Here is a 26,196-nt window from a genome sequence, read left to right as displayed (position 1 = left end):
TTCACATCTTTGTAATTCATCATGTAGTTTCTTCCAATAATAAATATACTAATAATTCCAATGTCTTATGGATACCCAAACGTCTGGAATATAGCTCGTCTCTTTAAAAGACAGAACCGTATACGCTCCATTCAAACATACACCATTTTCATGTATGTCTTATTTGAATAAGCTTGTTTCGCAGAACATAAGAAGTATAATGTTCTTATTTTTTCAAACATTAAAAACGTGTAAACTTACCAAATAGGGGATGTTAATTTACCTTAATATTTCTGTGAACTCTAGTGGACCAAGTGATAGCAACCCACGCCAAAAACTTTCTTTCACATTTTCCTATAGGGTTTTCCCCAATTAAAGTTAGCAAATATATACATTACTGCATATAAAGAATGGTTTTGTAAAACGCTTGGTTTGCAAAACAAAAACGACAAAAGTGGGAAACGAAAGCGCAGAGGAATCTCTCTAAAATGTTTTTTTTTTTTAAATTGAAGTTCTCTGGAAAAGAAAGGGGACAGAACCGGGAGAAACATCAAAACAATTAAATTATTCATTACTGTAAAGCATAATTGATACATAAATTACAAGCAAACTGTAATCTAAATACATTTAGTTTTGCAGTAGTTATTTTAAACACATGTTTATTTTTTTTAAAGTCACCACTTGCAATATGAATAAGCATTTCTGTTTAGATTATTATTTTAATCTACCTAATGTTAACCTTTTGTATTGTATTTTTGTATATGAATGAAATGTAATATACCAGTTGCTCCACACCACAACTCACCTGAGGGATACCCATGCTTACAGGAAATCCCAACACTGACTCATTCTCTTAGGTATAAATAAAGCTCAGTACAGCACTCATCAGATAACACACACTCACACACATTATACATCATCAACGATCTACAATGGAGTTTGTTTTCAAAACTGTAGTGTCTCTTTTCTTGTTGTTTGCTGCTGTACCGAAAGTTTGTACAAATGCGAGGGACAATGCTCTGCGGCTCAACCAGGAGGCTGAAAAAGCCAACAAACAGGTAAGAAACAATTTATCTTGTTCTAAGAAAATGATGAATATAACCAAATCAGCATTCAAATAGGAATTAATTTGTTATCATGTCATATTGCTTATATTTTGTTTATATCACTTCCTTACAGTTTAATATATTCCAACACATCTGTTCTTTTCTACAGGCTCAAGATAAATGGAAATATGTCCCAACCTTCAGCCCCAATATTGCTTGGGTGGAAGCCAAAGATCATTGTGATCCTAAGAACATGACACACAACTCTCTTTCTGTCCTGTTACCTCAACAGCCATGCATTAGAAAGATCTGCAAGATTCTGGCTGACTATAAATCTGCCATTGAGAGAGTCTCAAAATTTCCAAGTTGCTCGATGATTGTGGAGCAGGTGAAGCCAGTATTGAACAGTATGCATAAGAAATGTATGGTGACGGGCAGCAATCCCCAGAATGTGAGTGGGCTCAAACTAAAAATGTTTCAAGTCAGACCAGGTGGGGTAGCTCTAATGTGATGTCTTTCTGCAGGACAACACCAACATGGAGAAGCCGGGCCGTGATTGGGCCAAAGACTCCGTCTGCAAGTATTACGTGGAACGACTTTTCTCCTTCTCCATCATCACAGCTCGAGTCTTTGCAGTTGAAAATCTGGCTCAGCACTTACAAGACTCGAACCGAAAGTGCAATTAGAAAGTCAACCAAAATAAATGCAACATTTTGATTGAAATAATCAGTCAATAGAGGCTGATCATGTTTAGAAATGAGCTTGTAATGTATTTCCAATGGAACATTTTACAGTATGCGATCATTCTTGAAATTATATTTATTGTATTTATGGCTATTTATTGATTTTCTATGTTATCTACAATAAAGATTCACAATTGAACTATGAGCCTATTTATTTTTTGACAAAACAAACCATATGAGTGAATGTTTTCATATACCCTGACCAAATTGAGATGAAGTGAAATTTTGTTTAGTTCTGAATCGGAATAAAATGTTCCAATTACGGCACCATACTATAAGAAATGGAAGTATATGACAGCTGGTTTGAGATTTACCTTTTTTATAAATAAGTACATGAAACCATGCTGATGTCGGCAGTACGGTGGTAAAGGGGTTAGTGCGTGTGTCTCACAATATCAAAGACCTGGGTTCGAGCCCAGCCCTGTGTGGAATTTGCATGTTCTCCCTGTGACTGGGTGGGTTCCCTCCGGGTACTTTCACCTCCAAAGACATGCACCTGGGGATAGGTTGATTGGCAACACTAAATTGGCCCTAGTATGTGAATGTGAGTGTGAATGTTGTCTGTCTATCTGTGTTGGCGACTTGTCCAGTGTGTACCCCTGCCTTCTGCCTCCAGCCCCCCCGCGACCCCGAGAAGGACGAGTGGTAGAAGATGGATGGATGGGCATTCTAATGTAGGCTAAAATAAACTAAGTCATTTGTCACAATGTTTTGATGCCTCATTAGATTTTATATGATGATTGGTCAATATATGCCCCCTGTGACAAACTTTGGACACCCCTGATTTGGTTCCTTATGGCCACAAATCACATAAAGTGCCAAAAGACTGATGGGTGCTACACTAATTAAATAAATAAATAAATCCAGTATTCCACATGATAAGTAGATTAAAATGATCGAGATTTGGGGTTTTCAAATATAAGAGAATGATTTGCAGTTGGAATGTTGGACTTAAATCACACTCTGACATAAAAAAGTGTGATTTCCAAAAACATTTCTGCTGTTATGCAGACCTCAACAATTTCTTGCGTGCTTCCTGTCTGGCGTGTCCGTCCCCCTGTAGAAGATGTGTTTACTTGAGTGACTCCACACGCTAGTGATGCAATGTTAATAGAGTAGTATTTCAATTGCAACTAATGGGGAATGTTTAGTGGTATGAAATAAGGAAAGTTTAAAGGGGAAGTATTCTTAAGCTCAGTGTGAACCAACCATATTGTGGCTCAACAAGGAAGTTTGTAACTTGTTAGACTTCATTGAAACTTTTTTCATGTCTCACAAGCCTGCAAAAAACTACTATATGATTAATGATGACGTGCTCTTATTGTTTCACCAAACATCAAATACAATCGTAGGCTACAAAATATTGTCAAAACTGCTCCTTAGGTTGTAAGCCTGGGATAGTTAACTAAATTGTTTTGGGGGCTACATTTCCAGAATGCTAAGTGGTGTGGGATAGGGGGTGGGGGTTCTTCCTTCACTATTAATCTTATTTTGTATATTTCGTAGAAACAGCATCCTCTACTGTATACTGCTTTTGTCTATTTTGCCAGAGTTTTGTTTTTCTTTTTTTAATTTTTAATTATTTTTTTTGTCCTGTCCAGCTACTCAGGCAAATCATATTGTTGATGTAGATGCCCATATTTGCTGCACAGATTTACTTTACAGTAAGTTATTTGTTTCTGACTTTATTAAATGTATCTATATAATTCTTTGGCGCAGCCGGACCGGAGCAGGAGGGGATAGAAAGAGAAAAAAAGGAACACATAGGGGGAAATTGCGGGGACAAAAGGGGGATAAGACAGAGAGACAACAACAACAACAACAACAACAACAACAAACACAACAATAACAATGACAGTAACACAACAACAGCAAAAGAACAGCATCAGCAAATAGGATATGTACAAATATGACAAGAAAAGTGATAGGCAAGAAACAATTAGTGAAGTAAATATTAATAACAGTAATTACAACGAACATTATTGCACTAAAAACAATTACCTCTATTATCAACAATACAATTGTTTCAAATGCAACAATACATATATCCCCTAAAGCTGACCAACACGCCAGATTGTAGTCAGCTGGAGGCGTGTCTTAATGAAATTAAACAATGGATGTCCGCTAACTTTTTGCAACTCAACGCTAAGAAAACGGAAATGCTGATTATCGGTCCTGCTCAACACCGACATCTATTTAATAATACCACCTTAACATTTGACAACCAAACAATTAAACGAGGCGACTCGGTAAAGAATCTGGGTATTATCTTCGACCCAACTCTCTCGTTTGAGTCACACATTAAGAGTGTTACTAAAACGGCCTTCTTTCATCTCCGTAATATCGCTAAAATTTGTTCCATTTTGTCCACAAGCGATGCTGAGATCATTATCCATGCGTTCGTTACATCTCGTCTCGATTACTGTAACGTTTTATTCTCGGGCCTCCCTATGTCTAGCATTAAAAGATTACAGATGGTACAAAATGCGGCTGCTAGACTTTTGACAAAAACAAGAAAGTTTGATCATATTACGCCTATACTGGCTCACTTGCACTGGCTTCCTGTGCACCTAAGATGCGACTTTAAGGTTTTACTACTTACGTATAAAATACTACACAGTCAAGCTCCTGCCTATCTTGCCGATTGTATTGTACCATATGTCCCGGCAAGAAATCTGCGTTCAAAGAACTCCGGCTTATTAGTGATTCCCAGAGCCCAAAAAAAGTCTGCGGGCTATAGAGCGTTTTCTATTCGGGCTCCAATACTATGGAATGCCCTCCCGGTAAAAGTTAGAGATGCTACCTCAGTAGAAGCATTTAAGTCTCATCTTAAAACTCATTTGTACACTCTAGCCTTTAAATAGACTCCCTTTTTAGACCAGTTGATCTGCCGTTTCTTTTCTTTTCTACTCTGCTCCCAACCCGGGGTGGACCGCTAGCCTGTGCATCGGTTGGGGACATCTCTACGCTGCTGACCCGTCTTCGCTCGGGATGGTTCCTGCTGGCCCCACTATGGACTGGACTTTCGCTGATGTGTTGGACTTTCACAATATTATGTCGGACCCACTCGACATCCATTGCTTTCGGTCTCCCCTAAAGGGGGGGTGGGGGGGGGGGGGGTTACCCACATATGCGTTTTCCTTGCCCATATGTGGGCTCTGTACCGAGGATGTCGTTGTGGCTTGTACAGCCCTTTGAGACACTTGTGATTTAGGGCTATATAAATAAACATTGATTGATTGATTGATTGATATATGTAATGATAACTTGAAATACAAAAGAAAGATGCTAAATGTAGGGGAAGAAAAAGAAGCGAACTATATTAACCTTGTAGATTGTTATAGAAACAATAGGTTACGCTTTGTCAGTGTGCCGTGTGTTACCAAGTTTCCCCTAGGGGAACGTTAATATATGTTTGATGAAACGTGATTATATGCAAGACTGTATGTATGCATATGTGTGCATATATGTATGTTTGTACCGTAAATGTACGTGTGGATGCATGTACCATGAGTGTGTATGCATGTACTGTATTAGTGTATGTATGCGGGAGCGTAGGTATCTATGTATGTGAGTACCAATGTGTGCGTGTATATATGTATTAATGAATGAATATACGTACAGTATGTGTGTATGTATAATTGTGTGTATGTGAGTATGTATGTGCATTTGTATGTACAATATATTTGTCTCCCAGTATGTGCGGGAGCCAAAGTACGGCCCCAGCCACCCAAGGAAACAAGGGACCACCAGGCCCACACAGTATATATATATACTGTATATATATATATATATATATATATATATATATATATATATATATATATATATATATATATATATATATATATATATATATATATATATATGTATATATATATATATATATATATATATATATATATATATATATATATATATATATATATATATATATATATATATATATATATATATATATATATATATATATACAGACTGTTGGAAATAAATTCATAGTTTCATGGAAAATATAACAATGTGTTGTAAATGAAAAGTGGTTTTGGTTTCTTTCTCTTCCATATTATCAGGATTTTTACATTTCACTAAGATTTTTGGCTTTTTGGAGATTAATTTCATGGTGTTTGTCAGATTTTGCTGCAATCTTGAGCTAAAAAAAAAAGCAAAAAGCATTTTTAAGTCACAATGAGCACTAACAAACAATATAAGTGTGTTTTTCAATGATTTCAAGGGAACGTTTGTTATGTTATTGCTGATCTCCACAATAAGTGCATGCATGTTTTCCCTTGTAGACATGAAAAGAAGAAAAGCAAAACAAAAAAAATATCAATGATTAAATAAAACACATCTGTATAAAATGTGCCACAAGAGTCATGAAGTCATTTCCTCAGGATGTCACAGTGTGTAATTTATGGAATATTTGTAGATTGAACATGGCATCACTTCCACATTTACTTTTCTACATGCTGATGTAAGGCCATGTTTTGATTCTCTGGGCAAGTCATTCACTTCCAATTTCCTCTATTTATTTTACGTTGAACAAGTACCCTGCATGTACTTCAGGTTTAAAAAAATGTGGATTAATAATTTATCACAGGTCCCAATGTGATATGAAGCGTTCCATTTCCAATATTTTTTACAATGTGTCACAAATTCAATGTTTGTCCATCAAGGCTATTGCTATAGTTAAGAGATAGATGCGGAATATTTATTGAAATTCCTTAACGAGTGAATTAAAGTTCCATTGCATTCTATTTCCCTGTTATTGCCACAAGGGATGTGAATCTTACAAACACTCAGGATTCCATTTAGGTGTGATTTTTGGGGTCACGATTAAATTCAGAATCACTTCTTGATTTAACAGAAATCCAAATCAGACCAATTCTCGCAAGATATTTGGTACAACAAGACCTCTTTGAAACAGATTACAGGTTACAAAAGCGCCTCTTGGTGGCTGACATTTAGGACACAGGAAGTAAGCGCGTAGAAGTCTTAAAAACGTACTTTTGAAAATCGATTCTTGACAATTTTGATTTAATTCAGAATGGTATTAAATAAGAACCACTATTCCGATGTGTTTTTTCTGGCCCCCTCAATTACCACCGGTCAGTCACAGGACAGACACAAAAAACTATTCATACATTCACATTTTTATGGATAGAAGTATTTGATAAACCTAACGTGCATGTTTTTCCAAGATGGTGAGTCATCAACAACATTTTTTTAAAAGGTTAAAAGCACACCTTTTTAATACATTTTCACAGAACATTTTAAACTTTTCCAAGGTTCTTAATTTTTATTCTGTAATTTTTTTATTGTATCTATTGCTACTTTTGCTACAATTTTTCTTAATAGTTTATGTTCTTATTTATTTGTACTGTATTTGTATTTGTATATATATATATATTTTAAACATGTGTGTGTATAATATAAATATATATATATACATATATATATAAATGTGTGTGTGTATATATATATATATATATATATATATACATATATATATAAATGTGTGTGTGTATATATATATATATATATATATATATATATATATATATATATATATATATATATATATATATATATATATATATATATATATATAAATAAACACGCTGATATTCACCCTTGACGGGCACCCATTAGCCACCGTCCCCCATTTTACCTACCTCGGTAGCACCCTGTCGCCATCCTGCACCATTGACGATGACGTCCAGGCCCGCATTGGCCTGGCCTCTGCTGCCTTTGGAAGGCTACGGTCCAGGGTTTTCTTGAACAGGAATCTAACCATCTCCACCAAGACAGCCGTGTATAAGGCAGTCTGCCTCTCCACGCTGCTCTATAGTTCTGAAACCTGGACACCCTACCAGAGGCACATCCAGAGTCTCGAGGCCTTCCACATCCGCTGCCTCCAAAGGATCCTAGGTCTAACCTGGGAAGACAGGGTGCCCTACACTGAAATTTATGACCGGACCAACACACCCAGCATCACAGCACTCCTTGGCCAAAAACACCTAAGATGGGTCGGACATGTGATCCGTATGCCAGCCCACCATCTACCCCGTCCGATATTGTATGGCCAGCTTTCAGTCGGTCAAAGGTCTGCCGGGGGCCAGAAAAAACGGTACAAGGACCACATTAAAACTCTCCTGAAAAAGTGTGACATCAAACCACCAGCACTGGAGTCCCTGGCTGCTGACCGCCAGACCTGGGGCTCTACCTGCCACCAGGGAATCACTCATCTTCAGGAGAAGTTCACAGAGCGGAGAGCACAGCGGCGTGCACAAAGACACCAACGTGCCACAGCACCAGCGACCATCACTGCTGCCTTCCCCTGCCCCTCCTGTGACAAAGTCTGTGGATCACGCATAGGCCTGAGCAGCCACCTGGCTATGCACAGGCGAAAGGCACAACAATAACCAATCCAATACTTCGTTTAGAGCAACGTCATCATCGACATCGATGGACTGCCATAAGCAAGTAAGTAAGCATATATATATATATATATATATATATATATATATATATATATATATATATATATATATATATATATATATATATATATATATATATATATATATATATATATATATATATATATATATATATTTATATATATATATATATAACAAAAAATTAATGTCATCGAAAAATATTGTAATATTCTAATATTATATATACATATACAGTATATATTGGTGTGTGTGTGTGTGTATGTATGTATGTGTATATATATATATATATATATATATATATATATATATATATATATATATATATATATATATATATATATATATATATATATGTGTGTGTGTATGTATATATATATGTATACATATATATATATATATATATATATATATATATATATATATGTATATATATATATATATATATATATATATATATATATATATATATATATATATATATATACATATATATGTGTGTGTGTATGTATATATATATATATATATATATATATATATATATATATATATATATATATATATATATATATATATATATATATATATATATATATACACACACCAATATATATATGTATATATAATATTAGAATATTAAAATATTTTTCGATGACATACATTTTTTGTTATTTTCCAGTGTGGATGCCTCAAAGGTGGCCTTTTCCTTAATCTTCAGTGAAATTCCATGTATTTTCATTGTCAATTCACCTATTAAATTGGTGTAAAGCACTCTGTGTTGCAACTTGCCTGTGTATGAAAAGTGCTACATAAATGAAATTTGGAATGATTGAACACTGACTTGTGGTACTGTAATCAAGTTTTTTGTGTGTGTGTGTATTTTTACGATTTAAAATCATTTTAAAAATCGGTATATTTAATAAATGTTTCTTTATTTGTCGCTACATTTCCATTGTTTGACATTTCCGCACCGAATGCAGCCGGGATAGGCTCCAGTCACACCCGCAACCCCCTGAGAGGGACCAGCGGTAGAAAATGGATGGATGGATGGATTGTCGCTCTAATTTGAATCTGAGTAGAACAAATGTAAACAAATTTGAACAAAAAATTACTTTTAGAAGCGCGTATGGAAAACAACTCCACACTAATAACATTTCAAACCAATTTTGAATTATGTAAGTTATGAAAAGTTTGTCGCAATGATATTGTATGTCTGTCCATGCATCCATTTTCTGCACTGATTGTCCTCATTATCACAGCTGATTTAGGGTGAATCCGTGTCAATCACAGGATACATATAGACTAGGGATTCTCAAACTGTGGTATCCATACCACTAGTGGTACACCAAAGAATCACTTAATTAAATAGTCACATACAGTGTTACTGTTCAATGTTCAATGTTACAGTGTCCCAAATTATTAAATATGCATGTTCAATTTAAGCTCTCTTTTGTTTTTAATTAATGCTAGGCCTACTACGCTACTGTATTATATTGTTGATCATTAAGGTGGTAGTTGGAGTTGAAGTGGTATTTGGTGAATGAAGTTTGAGAATCACTGATACAAACAGCCATTTACACTCACATTCACACTTATAGACAATTTACAGCAGTTACAGTTTAGAGGGTTGTTCAACTCAATTGTCTGGGGGAAAAGAGAGAGAAGTAACTATCAGGTGAAAGTTGACTACTTTAGTTTGTGCCTTTGGTGGTCAGAAAAGTGATGTGACGCTTATCTGAATCATGGATCCTCGGCTGGTGTTTGACAATTGACATACGTAGAGGGACAGCCCAAGAGGGCGGGGTTTAACCCAAACGAGTTATTTCCTGCTCAGCAGTGACAACACGCAAAGGTAAAGTTTTAAACCCAATAAATCTACATTAGTTCTACTTCGCATTTTTGTAAAATGAAGATGTGGTGGCAGTTTATCCCTCGCTGACCGCTATTGTTTGCCACAATAAGCGTACATTTGACCCAGATTGCGTTTTATCAAGCAAGCAGCTGCGATCGTTAGCTAGCTAGCATGAAAACAATATGTCTTTTGAGGAATTCAGAACTTGACAAAACTTTAATATAGTTAACATTTAGATTAATTTGGAAAGTTCATACTCAACACGTATTGGCGTTTTACGCGCTTAATGTTTAGTTTGGGAATGTTCAGTCCTTTGAAGGGGAGTACCTGTTTAAACACTCAGCAGAGCTCAGGTGGGCGGCGTCATTCAGTCGTCGCTTAGGAATGACAGCATAGATGGATATATCGTACACTATTACCTCTTGTGGGACACAGATGTGCCCAGCAATATCTGATATATATTTCCATATACACAACTATGTCACAAGAAAGTGAGCAGCAGAATTATGCAAAACATAAGCAGAATTATGCAAAACATAAGTATACTATCGAGTCAAGTAAATACAATATCGAAAAACTATGCACACTTCTCCACTACATGTACTCATACACAGTAATTACTGAACACGCATTATTTTTCTACAAATATTTGTTTTAATGCAAAAGAGATGACTTGCAGTCAATGAGTTTTCATTTGTCTGTGCACATATAACTTACAAATTTATTTTAGTTTCTGCGGATTGACCACACGACCGAATTGATTTTTTCAGCATCTAAAATGTTGTCTCCCTCTGTCCAAGATGAACGTGGGCGTGGCTCACAGCGAAGTCAACCCCAACACACAGGTGATGAACAGCCGAGGCATATGGCTCGCCTACATGCTGCTGACCGTGGTGTTGCACATCATCCTGCTAAGCATTCCCTTTTTCACTGTACCGCTTGTCTGGACCCTAACCAATGTTATTCACAACCTGGTAAGTTTTCAAATTATGTGCGGCACTAAAACCTGAGTAGATAAACTTTGCAGCTTCTTGAGCTTATGAGTTGTGCTAAAAGGGGAACTGCACTTTGTTTGGAATTGTGCCTATCGTTAACAAGCATTATGAGAGACAAGAACACATCTTTTTTTTTTAATAGGATTTTAAAGATGATAAAAACGCTTGGAAGGTGTAACTAGTGGGAGTCACCGTTGTAGCCTTCCAAAGCCCTTTAAACAACTTCAAAACCCTACATCAACGTTTTGTATACACACTGCAAGTATGTATATAATTTAGTAACAGTCACGTTCATAACAATATTTAATATGTACAATATTTACCGTATTTTAGTCATTTTAATCATTGCCGGAACTGACTTCTTCCGCGCATTGATTTCCGTTTCCAAAGGAGCACACTTCTGACTTACGGCAATAACCGTACGTGTGTCCCTACTTGGTACGGCGTGGCTCGTGTAGTAGAGCGGCCGTGCCAGAAACATGAGGGTTCCAGGTTCAATCCTCGCTTCCACCAGTATAGCCACGTCCGTTGTGTCCTTGGGTAAGACACATAAATTGCTCCTGAGTGGGTCAACTCAGGAGTAAGAAGACTGTGAATGTGTGTATGAATGGGTGAATGTGGAAATAGTGTCAAAGCGCTTTGAGTACGTTGAAGTTAGGGCTGGGCGATATATCGTTATACTCGATATATCGCGGGTTTGTCTCTGTGCGATATAGAAAATGACTATATCGTGATATTCGAGTATACGTTCTCACGTAGTTGCTTTTAGCTGCTGGCATTACACTACAGGCTCTCCTCGCTCTTTCCTGTGTCTCCTTCTCACAAACAGACAAGCGCACCTTCTACATACGTCACATACTGTCACATACGTCACATACGTATACGCCCTTGCGGAGCAGAGAGGTAGCAGCATGGCTAAAGTTAGCTGTGATGCTAGCGCAGCCGTGCGAGTGGTAATACGAGAGAGAGAAGGTGCGAATCTGGTAACAAATGAAGGAAGAATAAATTCCCCCCAAAAACAGCAGGGGGTCCATCGTCTGACGGTGGTTTGGCTTCAAGTGGGAATATGTCGAACAGACAACTGTAATTTGTCAAGTGTGGGGCAAAAGCGTTGCTCTAAAAAGTAGCATTACTGCTAATATGTAGCATCATTTGAAAAGTCACCTGCTAGAGAATGAAGAGTGCTCACTCCGCATGTCAACATCTCCGTTCGGTGCCACACGCCCACACCATCAAAATGCCGAGGCAAACATTTCCAGAACAACACCGTATGAAAAAAATTGTGATTTTTTTTAGTTGTGATTTCCTTCTCTGCATGAAAGTTTAAAAGTAGCATATATTAATGCAGTATGAAGAAGAATGTTTTAATGTAGACACATAGAATCATCATACTGCTTTGATTATATGCATCAAGTGTTCATTCAAGGCTAAGGCAAAATATTGAGATATATATTGTGTATCGCGATATGGCCTTAAAATATCGCAATATTAAAAAAAGGCCATATCGCCCAGCCCTACTTGAAGGTAAAAAAAAGCGTATAAAAGTATAATAATCCATTTACCGTTTACTTACGGAAACAGGCGTGTGTGTGTTGTAATCATGGCAGACTTTGTAATGGACAACGGAGATGACTATTTTTGGACAAATGAGGATTCACAACCTTATATTTTTAAGCTGAATGAACGGAGGATGAACTACTGCTTATAGAAGCTAACACGGACGAAGGGTGAAACGGAGCGGACGGAAGCCGAGTGATTAAGGTCGGCGTGACACGAAGCTGCAAACATGGAATTTGCAGACTAGCTATTTCGACATAAATAAAGTGCAAAATCAATAGGTAAAAACATCCCCGGCCAGCTCGACCAAACGCACAACTGTCCATCGAGTGAGTCACGTTTTAATATTGATCAGGATACAGTGCTGTACGGTGCGACAAATTTACCTGCAAATGCGCCTAAAAATAGACCATGCGACTTAAAAAAAAAAGTTTCACATGTGCGAAAACAGATTTCAACCCTTTTATAGCATTTTGTTCCTAAAATAAATTCATCCAAATTTGCTAAAACTAGAGTAACATTTTGTATAGCTTGTTTGCAATAAATTTAAACCATAACCAAATGATTGATCCCTCCCGCATAGACCTGTGTGTACATGCACAGAGGAGCGGGGCTGCTCCTCATAGCTCACACATTCAATCCAACACGGATGAAACTAGATCTTAGTTGAAGGAACTGGTCAGTAAAAGACAAAGGTTTTTTTCACCATCACTTCTCTAAAATCTTATGTCTTATAACACTGTTTACCTATAAAAACACCATTGTTAAAGGTAAACTATTTTCATGTTGCTGCTGACATTTAAACATGTCCTCTTAAACCAGGGCATTTTATTTCATATTTTGTTCTTCTGTGTTTTTGTTAGCTGAATAATTGAGCATAGATAATGTTTTTTTAAAGAAGATTGGGGATTATATTTGACTTTTCTTGTATTATTTTCAAGTTTGTTTTTTTCGTATCTCAAAATACCTCTTAAGTTGGGATCCTATTGTGCAAAACCTACTTTTCTTACTTGTTGGTACGTGTTTTGGGGAATTTGAGATCCCCATCAGTCTCCAAAATAGAAAAACAAGGCAGGGTGGCGATATTTAGTTACGTCAACGAATATTTACATTAATGGGTTGGTTCATGGGCTAAACTATATCAGGATATGAGTTTTGATCCATATCGCCCAGCCCTACACTCGTGTTAGCGACTGTGCGAGCACAGTTTAGGGATGTTCTCTATGTTTAATTGAGCGTTACAGTAGGCTTTATGATGGCATTGTTTATATGTATGGGGGCACATGTGTACCTTTTTTGAGTGTTAATGAAATTGTAATATTTAAGACATTTCATATTGCTACAAAAAAATGTCTGTGCTACAAAAAAAATTCTGTGCTACTAATTTTTTTTATTTAGTAGCACCGGTGCCGCTAGTAAAAAGGCTAAGCGTGATACTGTTATACACGCAGCACATCATGCTTGTTTTTACAACTACAATGCATATGCTGTCTGGCTTGCTGTGTACAAACAGAACACGAAATGTAGGCTAATACTTTACAGATACAGTAATATGATTGTTCATGTTTTTTAGTCAGTACAGATGGGTGTCCCATCCCATCCCAATGTTGTGCATGTTGTGCTGACATAGAAGCTAGCTTATCTCTTGCCGTAGTTAGCTTTTACGGCTAATACCGAAGCATGCTGATGTGTTACTACGCTAGCAAAATAGTTCCTCAGTGTTTGCTCTTACAATAACAATGTCGCTACAGCTCGATTATTTTACAGGTCACAGAACATAATTGAAGTATTGGTAACGGTTTTTGAATGCATTTTTAAAATGATTTAGATGTAGAATTGATTGCTCCCATTAGCTGCATTGCTCGCTACCTAGAACGAGCTGATTTTTACATGTTAGAATACAAAAAAAAACCTTTTGTCTTCTTATCGCTCATTAGTATTGTGAACAATAGGCAACATTTTTTAAAAAGTGCAGTTCCCCGTTAACAAATGTATAAGACAACCACCCATTGGTAGGTTACGGCATGATAACCATAATCAACATAGATGGTAATAAATTACTAAAACATTTTTAAGGTTTGGGTAACGGTTGATAAACCAGTATGTAGAAGCTCTTTACCTGAAATTACATTTGTATTACTACATTTTAATTATTATTGTTATCCATTAACTTTTAAATATACTGTTGTACTTGATAAAGTAGTGAAATTACTGTACTATATGTATTTACTTGCATTATTGGGGGGTTGTAAAGGTACAGGTAAGTGGAATTTTTTGCTGTCGCACCTCCTCCAGTGCCCGTGGGTCAGCTGCAGGGTTATTGGCCAGGAACCACCAATCCTCATCGTTTCACTACTTTCATCCTGGAACATCTCCTGGTGGCAGACCAGCGACCGGGACGTCTCTCTGTCACTCTCTGCCGCTGATAGTTTTTCCCTCTGCGTTATGGTTGGGGTTTTGGGTTCTTCTTGGTGTTTTCCTTGGTCTGGTTTATCTCTGTTCCTCACCTTACATTACAAAGTTGGTGGGGTTTGTCAGGTTCAAACACTGATGGCATCTAATAATCAGACAAGAAGCAAGGAATCAAGCAGAGACAGAGTTCAATTTAGCTCGAGGAGACACGTGTTTTCGGCTGTATTTTAGTTACAGATCCAAACTATGTTCTAAAAGTCAAGCCCGCGCGCCTCCTCTATTTATTTGGAAGGGCCCTGTTACATCACTGAAGCTGTCGCTGAGGGAAGGGGGTAATCTCGACAACTCCAGTTAGACACAATATATGATTATAGAATAAATGAAAATTAGTTGACGCAGGTCATATCTCCTTGTCTCTGCTCTATCTGCGTCACGGCGGTGTTCGGCCTTGGCAGTCAGCAGGCAGAGTCTGGACACAACACTGATAAAGTCGGCTGGCAGTCTTTTGGACTACCAACTTTGCACAGATACAAAAATACCACTTCAGAACAATTGACAATAATTTATAGCAATGGCCCTTAAGCATAAAGTTATGATGATAATATACCGTATATTACCAAATAGTACCCAGGGCATTTATTTCACAAAATCGATTTTGGAGACAGGCGTTTAAAAGAAGCAGGCGGTTATTTGCACAAGGCTTTTATTTATTTTTGCACCAGCCTGCACCAGGCCATTATTTGGTTACATTGGTTACTGTCCAGTATTTTTTTTTCGTACAAAAAACTTTAAATTTAAAAGCTATTGTAAACATACAAACAAAAAAACAAGAGATCAACATGAGGTAGGCTATCAAAAGACAAGAGATCAACAAGGCCTCAACATGGCAGTAGTGCAACAATTGTCAAATAGAATACCAATACTAAAAATAAATAAACTTTTTAAATAAAGCAGCCTACCGGGAAAAATAAAATGATGGTACCAAGTACTCAAGTATAAAACCCACCATCAAAACAGAACAATAATACTGTCACTTAAATAAAATAAAGGCTACAGCACTCCAGGTTTTAAATAAAGCAGCATACAGGAAAAATAAAATTATGGTACCAAGTACTCTATAAAACCATCAAAACAATAATACTGCAGCAAACGCAACCCCAGTAGCATTTTTATCTAAATTATGCAAATAACAGCCCATGGGCGGCTATTTGGACATAGGCGGTTATTAGGAAGAGGCGGTTAGTTCACAAAATGGGGTCAGACGCCGGGCGGCTATTAGGACATGGGCGGTTATTTGCACAAGGGCGTTTATTTGGTAATATACGGTATACATAATTATTTTAACAGGGTTCTTTACTGGTGGTGACTTCTTGTTGCCTTGACGACACCAGGACTTTGGCTAGCTTTCTTAGGTACTGGTCGTGGCGCCATCTATAGCGCCCCTGAGAGAGAGCGATCTTACAGCCTGACAAGATGTGCTGGAGGCTCGCGTTCTTCGTATTGCAGAGGTAACAACATTGCTCGTTCCCAAACCACTGGTTGAGTTTGTTATGGCAGGAAAATGTGTCGTAGGTTGACCGACTCAGAAAGCTAAACCTCGCCTTTCAAAATTTCTGAACAACTGAAGTTCCGGTTGACAACTCCATGTCAGATTGTCCAACTTCCTTGTAGGCCCTGCGACTCAGCTTTCATCTTATATCGCTCTACCTTCATCCTTGTCACCTCCGACACCAGCATCTCTTTTAATTTCCTAGCGGTTGGCTTTAGACCAGAAGCAAGGCGCCTCCTCCCCATCTTAGTGCTGCTTTACCTGCGCGGACTCTGCCAATCTCCTGATGTTGCAGCCTAGCGACGACTCAATCGGCCTCAGTTTGTGTGTTCCGCTTTCAGCCCAAAGGAACACTATAGTTTGCGTTCCTTACTGACTGATCAGTGGACTTTGTTATATCGAGGATTAGCCTGATCTCTTGCATTTTTTAGCCCAACCCGATGGACTGTGGTTGTAGTATGTTCTTCCCAAAGAGATCCTTTTCAGAGAGGCACCCTGGCAGCTCCAACCGCTTACTGGTGAATGAATTGGCTTTTGTACACATCTTACTTGCGGTGAATAAGGGGATCTCACGCATTTTCAGCAGCCACATCACCCAAATATAGGAAGTGATCTGGTTGCACCATAACTAGTATTTCAAGGGTATGGGATATAAAATAAATGAATGAACAATTGGGGTAGAATGGAGTGTATGACTTAAGACGCTGTTCATTCTCGATTAGTTGACGTTCTACAGAAGATCATGACATCAGTGAGCTCCACCCACGATGATAGAAACTCCTCAGCAGCAATATTCTTTTTATAATCACGTTTGACTTTGCTTTTGTGGCTTGAAACATTGTGTAATTAAAACTATACATGTTTCCTTGATTGCATACGCTCAGTAATTGTCTCTTACTTAAATGTATTCTCAGGGAGAGAGTAGGATATGAAGTACCAATGTTGATTAATGACCAAGTGTTTTTCCTTCCTGTACCTGTGCAGGTGATGTACCTGTTCCTGCATACGGTAAAGGGCACACCCTTTGAGACACCGGACCAAGGAAAAGCTCGTCTGCTCACACACTGGGAACAGATGGACTACGGTATACAGTTCACAGCTTCACGCAAATTCCTCACCATCTCACCAATTGTTCTGTAAGTGGGTCTACACTTGTTTATGTCAGCGTGCAATTGGTCTGTCGTTTACTCACAACACCTGTGTTCATTCTTGAGTATGCATCTGAATACATGCACCATGTAGATCTATACCACCTGTGGAATATACAAACCTCGTTTCCATATGAGTTGGGAAATTGTGTTAGATGTAAATATAAACGGAATACAATGATTTGCAAATCCTTTTCAACCCATATTCAATTGAATGCACTACAAAGACAAGATATTTGATGTTTAAACTCATAAACTTTTTTTTTTTTTTGCAAATAATAATTAACTTAGAATTTCATGGCTGCAACACGTGCCAAAGTAGTTGGGAAAGGGCATGTTCACCACTGTGTTACATCACCTTTTCTTTTAACAACACTCAATAAACGATTGGGAACTGAGGAAAGTAATTGTTGAAGCTTTGAAAATGGAATTCTTTCCCATTCTTGTTTTATGTAGAGCTTCAGTCGTTCAACAGTCCGGGGTCTCCGCTGTCGTATTTTACGCTTCATAATGCGCCACACATTTTCGATGGGAGACAGGTCTGGACTGCAGGCGTCCATGAAAAAGACGGCGCTTAGATGGCAGCATATGTTGTTCCAAAACCTGTATGTACCTTTCAGCATTAATGGTGCCTTCACAGATGTGTAAGTTACCCATGCATTGGGCACTAATGCACCCCCATACCATCACAGATGCTGGCTTTTGAACTTTGCGTCGATAACAGTCTGGACGGTTCGCTTCCCCTTTGGTCCGGATGACACGATGTCGAATATTTCCAAAAACAATTTGAAATGTGGACTCGTCAGACCACAGAACACTTTTCCACTTTGCATCAGTCCATCTTAGATGATCTCGGGCCCAGAGAAGCCGACGGCGTTTCTGGATGTTGTTGATAAATGGCTTTCACTTTGCATAGTAGAGCTTTAACTTGCACTTACAGATGTAGCGACCAACTGTATTTAGTGACAGTGGTTTTCTGAAGTGTTCCTGAGCCCATGTGGGGATATCCTTTTAGAGATTGATGTCGGTTTTTGATACAGTGCCGTCTGAGGGATCGAAGGTCACGGTCATTCAATGTTGGTTTCCGGCCATGCCGCTTACGTGGAGTGATTTCTCCAGATTCTCTGAACCTTTTGATGATATTATGGACCGTAGATGTTGAAATCCCTAAATTTCTTGCAATTGCACTTTGAGAAACGTTGTTCTTAAATGGTTTGACTATTTGCTCACGCAGTTGTGGACAAAGGGGTGTACCTCGCCCCATCCTTTCTTGTGAAAGACTGAGCATTTTTTGGGAACCTGTTTTTATACCCAATCATGGCACCCACCTGTTCCCAATTAGCCTGCACACCCGTGGGATGTTCCAAATAAGTGTTTGATGAGCATTCCTCAACTTTATCAGTATTTATTGCCACCTTTCCCAACTTCTTTGTCACGTGTTGCTGGCATCAAATTCTAAAGTTAATGATTATTTGCAAAAAAAAAAATGTTTATCAGTTTGAACATCAAATATGTTGTCTTTGTAGCATATTCAACTGAATATGGGTTGAAAAAGATTTGCAAATCATTGTATTCCGTTTATATTTACATCTAACACAATTTTGTTCATATGGAAACGGGGTTTGTATAACTGGGCACTCGTAAAGACTGGAGCTCGAATAGAAAATGCTTTAAAGCCTGCAGACTTTTTTTTGGCTCTGGGAATCACTAATAAGCTGGAGTTCTCTGAACGCAGATTTCTTGCCAGGACATATGGTACAATACAATCAGCAAGATAGGATGGAGCTAGACCGTTTAGTATTTTATACGTAAGTAGTAAAACCTTAAAGTCACATCTTAAGTGCACAGGAAGCCAGTGCAGGGGAGCCAGTATAGGCGTAATATGATCAAACTTTCTTGTTCTTGTCAGAAGTCTAGCAGCCGCATTTTGTACCAACTGTAATCTTTTAATGGTAGACATAAGGAGACCCGAAAATAATACATTACAGTAATCGAGACGAGACGTAAGGAACACATGAATAATGATCTCAGTGGGGGGAAAAATGGGACGAATCTTAGCGATATTACGGAGATGAAAAAAGAGTGTGATTAACGTGTGACTGAAATGTGAGAGTTGGGTTGAAAATCGTACCGAGATTCTTTACAGAGTCGCTTTGTACTATTGTTAGGTTGTCAAATGATAATCAGCATTTCCGTTTTCTTAGCGTTAAGATATAAAAAGTTGCTGGACATCCATTATTTAATTTCATTTAGAAAATCAATCAATCAATCAATGTTTATTTATATAGTCCTAAATCACAAGTGTCAAAATGTAAATAATTATTGTAAATAATGTAAATAATTCAATGTATATACTCTGATGATTATCTTGTGTGATGACTGTATTATGATGATGGTATATATCTGTATCATGAATCAATTTAAGTGGACCCCGACTTAAACAAGTTGAAAAACTTATTCGGGTGTTACCATTTAGTGGTCAATTGTACGGAATATGTACTTCACTGTGCAATCTACTAATCAAAGTTTCAATCAATCAATCAAAAAGCCTCCAGGTGACTACAATCTGGCATGTTGGTCAGCTTTAGGGACATGTAGAGTTGGGTGTCATCAGCATAACAGTGAAAGCTAACACCGTATTTGCATATGATGTCACCTAGCAGCAGCAGAGTGCAGGGCCAAGAACCTTTTGCTTGCCTAACAGAAGTGCTATTGTGACATCCAGTGGATGCATTTAGAACAGCGGTTTCTTTCATTTAAAAATGCAGCTCATTTTTACACTTAGCAAACTAATCTCGCGGTCAGTTTAAACCCGTTCGGGCCGCATGTTTGACATCCCTGAGCTAAATTGTTCTTTTTTTTTATGCTGCTGCCCTGCAGATGCTCGTAAACACACACACTGTGCATGTGTCAGTTCTGTGGTGCACTCACAGTTTGGAATCATTAAAACTCCTTAACTTTAACATCCAGCTTGCTGCAATGATTAGGAGTAAAAATGTAAAATCCATTTTACTTACTTTACCAGTGGAAAGGATTGAGGCAGGAAGCCGTGTCCACAATGTTGTGGATATTGTTTCTATTCCTGATTGTTTCAAACATTCATTGCTTGTCTATTGCTTTCTTAGTACTCATATTGAGCCAACAAAACTACAAAAATGCTTTAAAAAGGCTATAAAAAAAAAAGACAGTCAAAAAGCACAGGAGTTAGCACTGAAGATAGCACTGCTGAGCTGACAATTCCACCATTGTAGTCCAACGCTGTCGTCAACAAGTTCCTGATTTTTCTCTATCCTCTTGTTGTGGGGGAGACTGGCTCGCACATGCGCATGCATCCTCTGCTGTTGCAATTTCTAATACAAATTAGCGTATAGTTCACACTTATATCTGGAAGCACTAAAACCTACAACATGGAGAAGACGACAGCCTCCACGCGGCCTCCCCTGCAAGTAATGAGATATGGTGCAAGACCAGCTCATGAAACGAATGTCGCCAACCAATCGTCAAGCTGTCAGATCAGGGCGCAAGAGGCCGGAGGGACGCAAGCCCATGTCAGGGCGGGCAGCCATCCCGACCATCGAGCGCCAGGGCCTGACAGTGCTCCAGCTAAATGTCGAGGGCCTCACCACCGCCAAACTGGATATCATACGCCACCTCGCCGACTCCCATGAAGTCGCGGCCGTCCTCCTTCAGGAGACGCACTGTGGAAAAGCAGACTTTCTCAGGTTTCCCGGGTTCTACCTCGCCGGCTCCATCCTCAGCAGGCAGCACGGGATGGCCACCTTTGTCAGGTCTGACCTCAGCTGGACAGCCACAGGCCAATCCCCTCCAGGCGCTAGTCTCGAGTGGATGTCCACGAGGATACAGACAACAACGGTTGTGAACGTGTACAAGCCCCCACCATCTGTACTGTCCACATCGGCCCTCCCAACTACCCCGGCACCCGCCATCTACGCCGGGGACTTTAACTGCCAGCACACCGACTGGGGATACTCCCACACAACACCGGATGGGGAGACGCTGAGCGATTGGGCCTCCAATGCCGACGCCCATCTCCTGTTTGACCCCAAAGAGCCACCAAGCTTCTACTCCTCCAGATGGAACACCTTCACCAACCCAGACCTCGCCTTTGCTGTGTTCCACAGTAATGACCCGATGCCAGAGAGAAGGGTCATTGACAGGTTCCCCCGATCACACCACCGACCATCTGTCATCAGAATACCATCACTGGTGCAGCCGGTCGCAGGGAAGCCTGTCAAAAGATGGAATTTCCGGAAGGCCAACTGGCATGCTTTTTCTGTTGACACAGAGAGAAGATCTGTCACCCTCCCGGACCCAGACACTCCTAATGTGGATGCTGCATATGCAGCCTACTGTGAAGTGCTGACAGGAGCAGCGAAGAAAACCATACCACGAGGCTACAATGCAAACTACATCCCGGGTTGGAACGAGGAGTGCAACCACCTCCTGCGAGCCCACCAGCAGGCTAGCTCAAGAGCTGAAGTGAATGCGACAGCAACGGCACTGCTTGAGAAGCTGGACGCCACTCGCAGGGCTAAATGGACAGAGGTCGTTGAGTCGATTGACTTTACCCACTCCAGCCGTAAAGCGTGGCAGACCATAAACCAGCTCTCAGGAAGAAGTACACCGCCTCCCAAGTGCCCTGTGACAGCAAACTCCATCGCAGCCCAACTCCTGAAAAATGGCCGCTTCCCAGACGCGGACAAAGAGTTTGCCCGCTCAACATCCCACGAGGTATCCAGTCTCTCTAGGGCGGCCAGTGTTAATGCCAACCTGTCAGGAGATTTCACACCAGCTGAGCTCAAGGACGCTATGGCCAAACTCAAACAAGGCAAGGCACCAGGCTCCGACAACATCAACCCAGAGTTTGTGATCCACCAGAGCGAAATAACATCTGCCTGGCTGCGTGCATTCTTCTCTGCGTGCCTCCGGAGGTCCAAGCTCCCAAGGGCATGGCGACGGGCCGCTGTCATAGCCCTCTTGAAACCCAACAAACCTGCGGATGACCCCAAGTCCTACAGACCAATCTCGTTGCTGTGCGTCCCTTTTAAAATCCTGGAGAGGATGATACACAGCCGAATTGAGCCAGTAGTTGACTCACAACTTCCGAGGGAAAGGCTGGCTTCCGTCGGGGCAGGTCTACAGTGGACCAGGTAACCCTTCTCACACAAGATCTCGAGGACAGCTTCCAGGCCAAAACCAAAGCTGGGGTGGTACTACTGGACCTGACTGCTGCTTACGATACCGTCTGGCACCGTGGACTCCACCTGAAGCTGCTGAGAACAATCCCGGACCGTCATATGGTCAACTTCATCATGGAGATGCTGTCAAACCGCAGCTTCATTCTCCAGACCAGTGATGGCCAGCGCAGCAGGCTCAGGAGGCTGAGAAACGGGGTCCCACAAGGGTCTGTCCTCTCACCGATGCTCTTCAACATCTACATCTTTGACCTACCGGTGACTACATCTAGAAGGTATGGATACGCGGATGACCTAGCCATCATGCTACACCGGCCCACATGGAAGGCGGTTGAAGATGGTCTCAATCAGGACATGGACGTCCTGGCTGCCTACCTTCGAAGCTGGCGACTGCAGCTCAGTAAGGGAAAGACTATATCAGCAGCATTCCACCTCTGCAACAGGGAAGCAAGAAGGGAGCTGGAGATCTTAGTGGACAACAAACCCCTGGAGTTCCAGCAGGCCCCAAAGTACCTGGGCGTACGCTTGGACAGGACACTGTCCTACAAACAACATTTGGATGAAGTGAGGGCTAAAGTAACAGCAAGGGTCTCACTCATCCGGCGCCTAGCTGGTACAACCTGGGGGGCCTCGGCCAAGGTACTATGTATCTCCACACAAGCCCTCGTATTCTCTGCAGCTGAGTACTGTGCCCCAACCTGGTGTAGAAGCCCACATGCCAAGAAGGTCGATACGGCCATCAACAATGCCCTCCGGATCATAAGTGGCTGCCTGAAACCCACCCCCGTGTTCTACCTGCCAGTCCTAGCAGGGATAGCGCCAGCCGGCCTACGGCGAGAGGCCGCTACCCTCGCCCTGGCAAGGAAAGCCCAGGAACACAGCTGGCACCTCCTCCATGAAACCACCACCATGGCAACACCTCCAAGCAGACTCAAGTCCCGCCACCCATACAATCAGGCCGCACAAGAGATGCTTATTTCCATCCCGGAGGATCTGACAACCAAAGCCTGGCTGGCAGCGGAATGGAAGCAGGAGTTGGAGTCAGCAGGACAGACACGCCTACACCATTACATCCAGGATCCTGAAGGTGGCGTGGAGGGAGAAGATCTACCTCGCCGGCAATGGACCCTCCTGAACCGCCTTCGCACAGGGGTTGGTTGCTTCAAAGCGTCCATGAAGAAGTGGGGCCTAACAGACAGTGCAGCGTGTGAGTGCGGGGAGCCTGAGCAGACTGCCGACCACATCATCACCACCTGTCCCCGGCATAGACCACCTTCAGAGGAGGGCCTCTTCCAAGTGGGACCTGAGACGAGGGAGTGGCTACACGACACGAAGATGGACATATGAAGACGATACACGGAAGAAGAAGAAGATGGATGACAGGGGAAGATGCTGTCGCAGTGGAGGCACATATGATTATGATTTTTCTACATTTAAAACACTTCCTTGTGGTCTACATAACATGTAATGGCTTCCTGACTCGTTCCTTTCCACTAGTTAAGTCGGCAAAGTGGAGTTTATGTTTGTATTCCTAATCATTGCAGCAAGCTGGCTGTTAGAATTAAGACGTTTTAATGATTCTAAACTGTGAGTGCACCAGAGAAGTGACACTGGCACAGTGGGTGTGTGTGTGTGTGCGCGCGTTGGCAGGGCAGCGGCATGTAAGGATGAGGTCAAATCTACAGTTGTTGTTTTTACAGTACCACAGTATTTTTTACAGTAAAATTCTGGCAACTGCACTGCCAGTAAAGTAAAAGTGAATAAATCATTGCCCCATAATGTTGACCTTATACTGTACTCATTTGATGTCTTTGTCTTTACAGCTACATTCTTGCCAGTTTCTACACAAAGTACGACCGTACGCATTTCTTAATCAACACCTGCTCCCTCCTCAGTGTCCTGCTGCCAAAGTTGCCTCAGTTCCATGGAGTGCGGATATTTGGAATCAACAAATACTGACACAACAAACTGAACACTTGGAATTAAACACTGGACTTTTTGATTTGTGTCCAGGCTTTACTGTTTTACATCTGTCTGAGTCCTCTGTGAAGCAATATATGGATTTGCTGTTTGTCTTGTCTGTTAAAGGAGCACATGCTCTGTTGATGTTTTGTAAAGATATGTCTTTTTGTCAGAAGTGACATCTTTTTCTTCTTGCTGTCGAAAAAGCAACATGTTTAACTTGCATTGCTTTGCAATGGGAAGTTGAACCTTTATTTTAGAACTATGACACACTGCCCACTACTTTGTGTCTTTTTTTAAAACCACTTAGTTTGTTAAATTAAGATATATTCTGAGTTTGATGATTGTCTGGAAAGCTGATATTACTTTACCTGCATGTAATCAAGCACAAGATGGTTGCCTTCAAAATATTTCATAATGACGTTGTTTTCACAAGGTGAGAAACATGTTTGACCCTCATTTATCAGACACAACCAGGATTGACTGTAGTCTGCAAACTGTATGTATGGCTTTTAATGTGACCTTTTTGCATTTTGTGTTTCTACAATAAATATTGGCTGTGATTTCCATTAAATTTTATTTCTAATCAATTTGATACAAAGACCAGTGAATGCTAGATAGTGCACATAGATCCATACTATCTTTATATTGGCAATAGGCAAGTGTTAACATTTGCAAGCCAGTATGTAGATATATTGGAACATTACAAAATAGTCTTCTAGTGGGAAAAAAAATGCACTTATAATAACAGCAAGGCATAGTAACTATATATTGTATTAGTGAACTAGAAAAAAGCCTAAGTCTGCCCGTTTTCCTCTCAGGCCAACACATGTGCTAATGCATGCTTTTATTTCCTGTCATCTAGACAAGTGTAATGCTCTGCTCTGGTCTTTCCAAAGTAAGTAAGTACATTTTATTTATAAAGCACTTTTCACAGATAAAATCACAAAGCGCTGTACAAAACATAGGTGAATCAAAACAACAATTAATCTAAAACAACAGTGGCAATGCTATAAAAAGTGGATTAAAAATGATAGTTAAAGGGTGCATTAACTAAAAGCGTTACTAAAAAGAGAAGTCTTCAAACACAATACATAAATATTACAACTCTCACCTGCACTTCTGCTGGCAAGGACCAGAGGCGGGACCACATTACAGCAGTTTTAAAGTCGCTGCACTGCCTCCATTAATTTATACATTTCCTAATGACCTTGCGCCTTCATATCTGACCTGCTTTTACCATATCAACCCTTGCGGATCCTAAGGGTCTCTGGCAAAA

General features: G+C 40.0%; 1 protein-coding gene across 1 annotated transcript; it reads left to right on the top strand.

Annotated features, from left to right (window-relative positions):
• The first annotated feature begins 9,954 nt into the window (after nt 1-9,954).
• ormdl2 (ORMDL sphingolipid biosynthesis regulator 2) lies at nt 9,955-25,491 on the top strand. The gene is made up of 4 exons (XM_062052042.1): nt 9,955-10,078; nt 10,879-11,052; nt 17,576-17,727; nt 24,779-25,491. The coding sequence occupies exons 2-4, from the start codon at nt 10,879-10,881 to the stop codon at nt 24,912-24,914; spliced, it is 462 nt and encodes a 153-aa protein (XP_061908026.1). The 5' UTR covers nt 9,955-10,078; the 3' UTR covers nt 24,915-25,491.
• The last annotated feature ends 705 nt before the right edge of the window (nt 25,492-26,196 follow it).

The sequence above is a fragment of the Entelurus aequoreus genome, linkage group LG07 (assembly GCF_033978785.1).
Source record: "Entelurus aequoreus isolate RoL-2023_Sb linkage group LG07, RoL_Eaeq_v1.1, whole genome shotgun sequence".
Classification (NCBI taxonomy): Eukaryota; Metazoa; Chordata; class Actinopteri; order Syngnathiformes; family Syngnathidae; genus Entelurus; species Entelurus aequoreus.
This window is presented reverse-complemented; position numbering and strand designations above follow the sequence as displayed.

Coding starts and splice junctions, on each gene's coding strand:
- ormdl2 (XM_062052042.1), top strand. CDS start 10,879: ATGAACGTGGGCGTGGCTCACAGCGAAGTCAACCCCAACACACAGGTG. Junction 11,053..17,575: donor CCAATGTTATTCACAACCTG/GTAAGTTTTCAA, acceptor GTACCTGTGCAG/GTGATGTACCTGTTCCTGCA. Junction 17,728..24,778: donor ACCATCTCACCAATTGTTCT/GTAAGTGGGTCT, acceptor TTGTCTTTACAG/CTACATTCTTGCCAGTTTCT.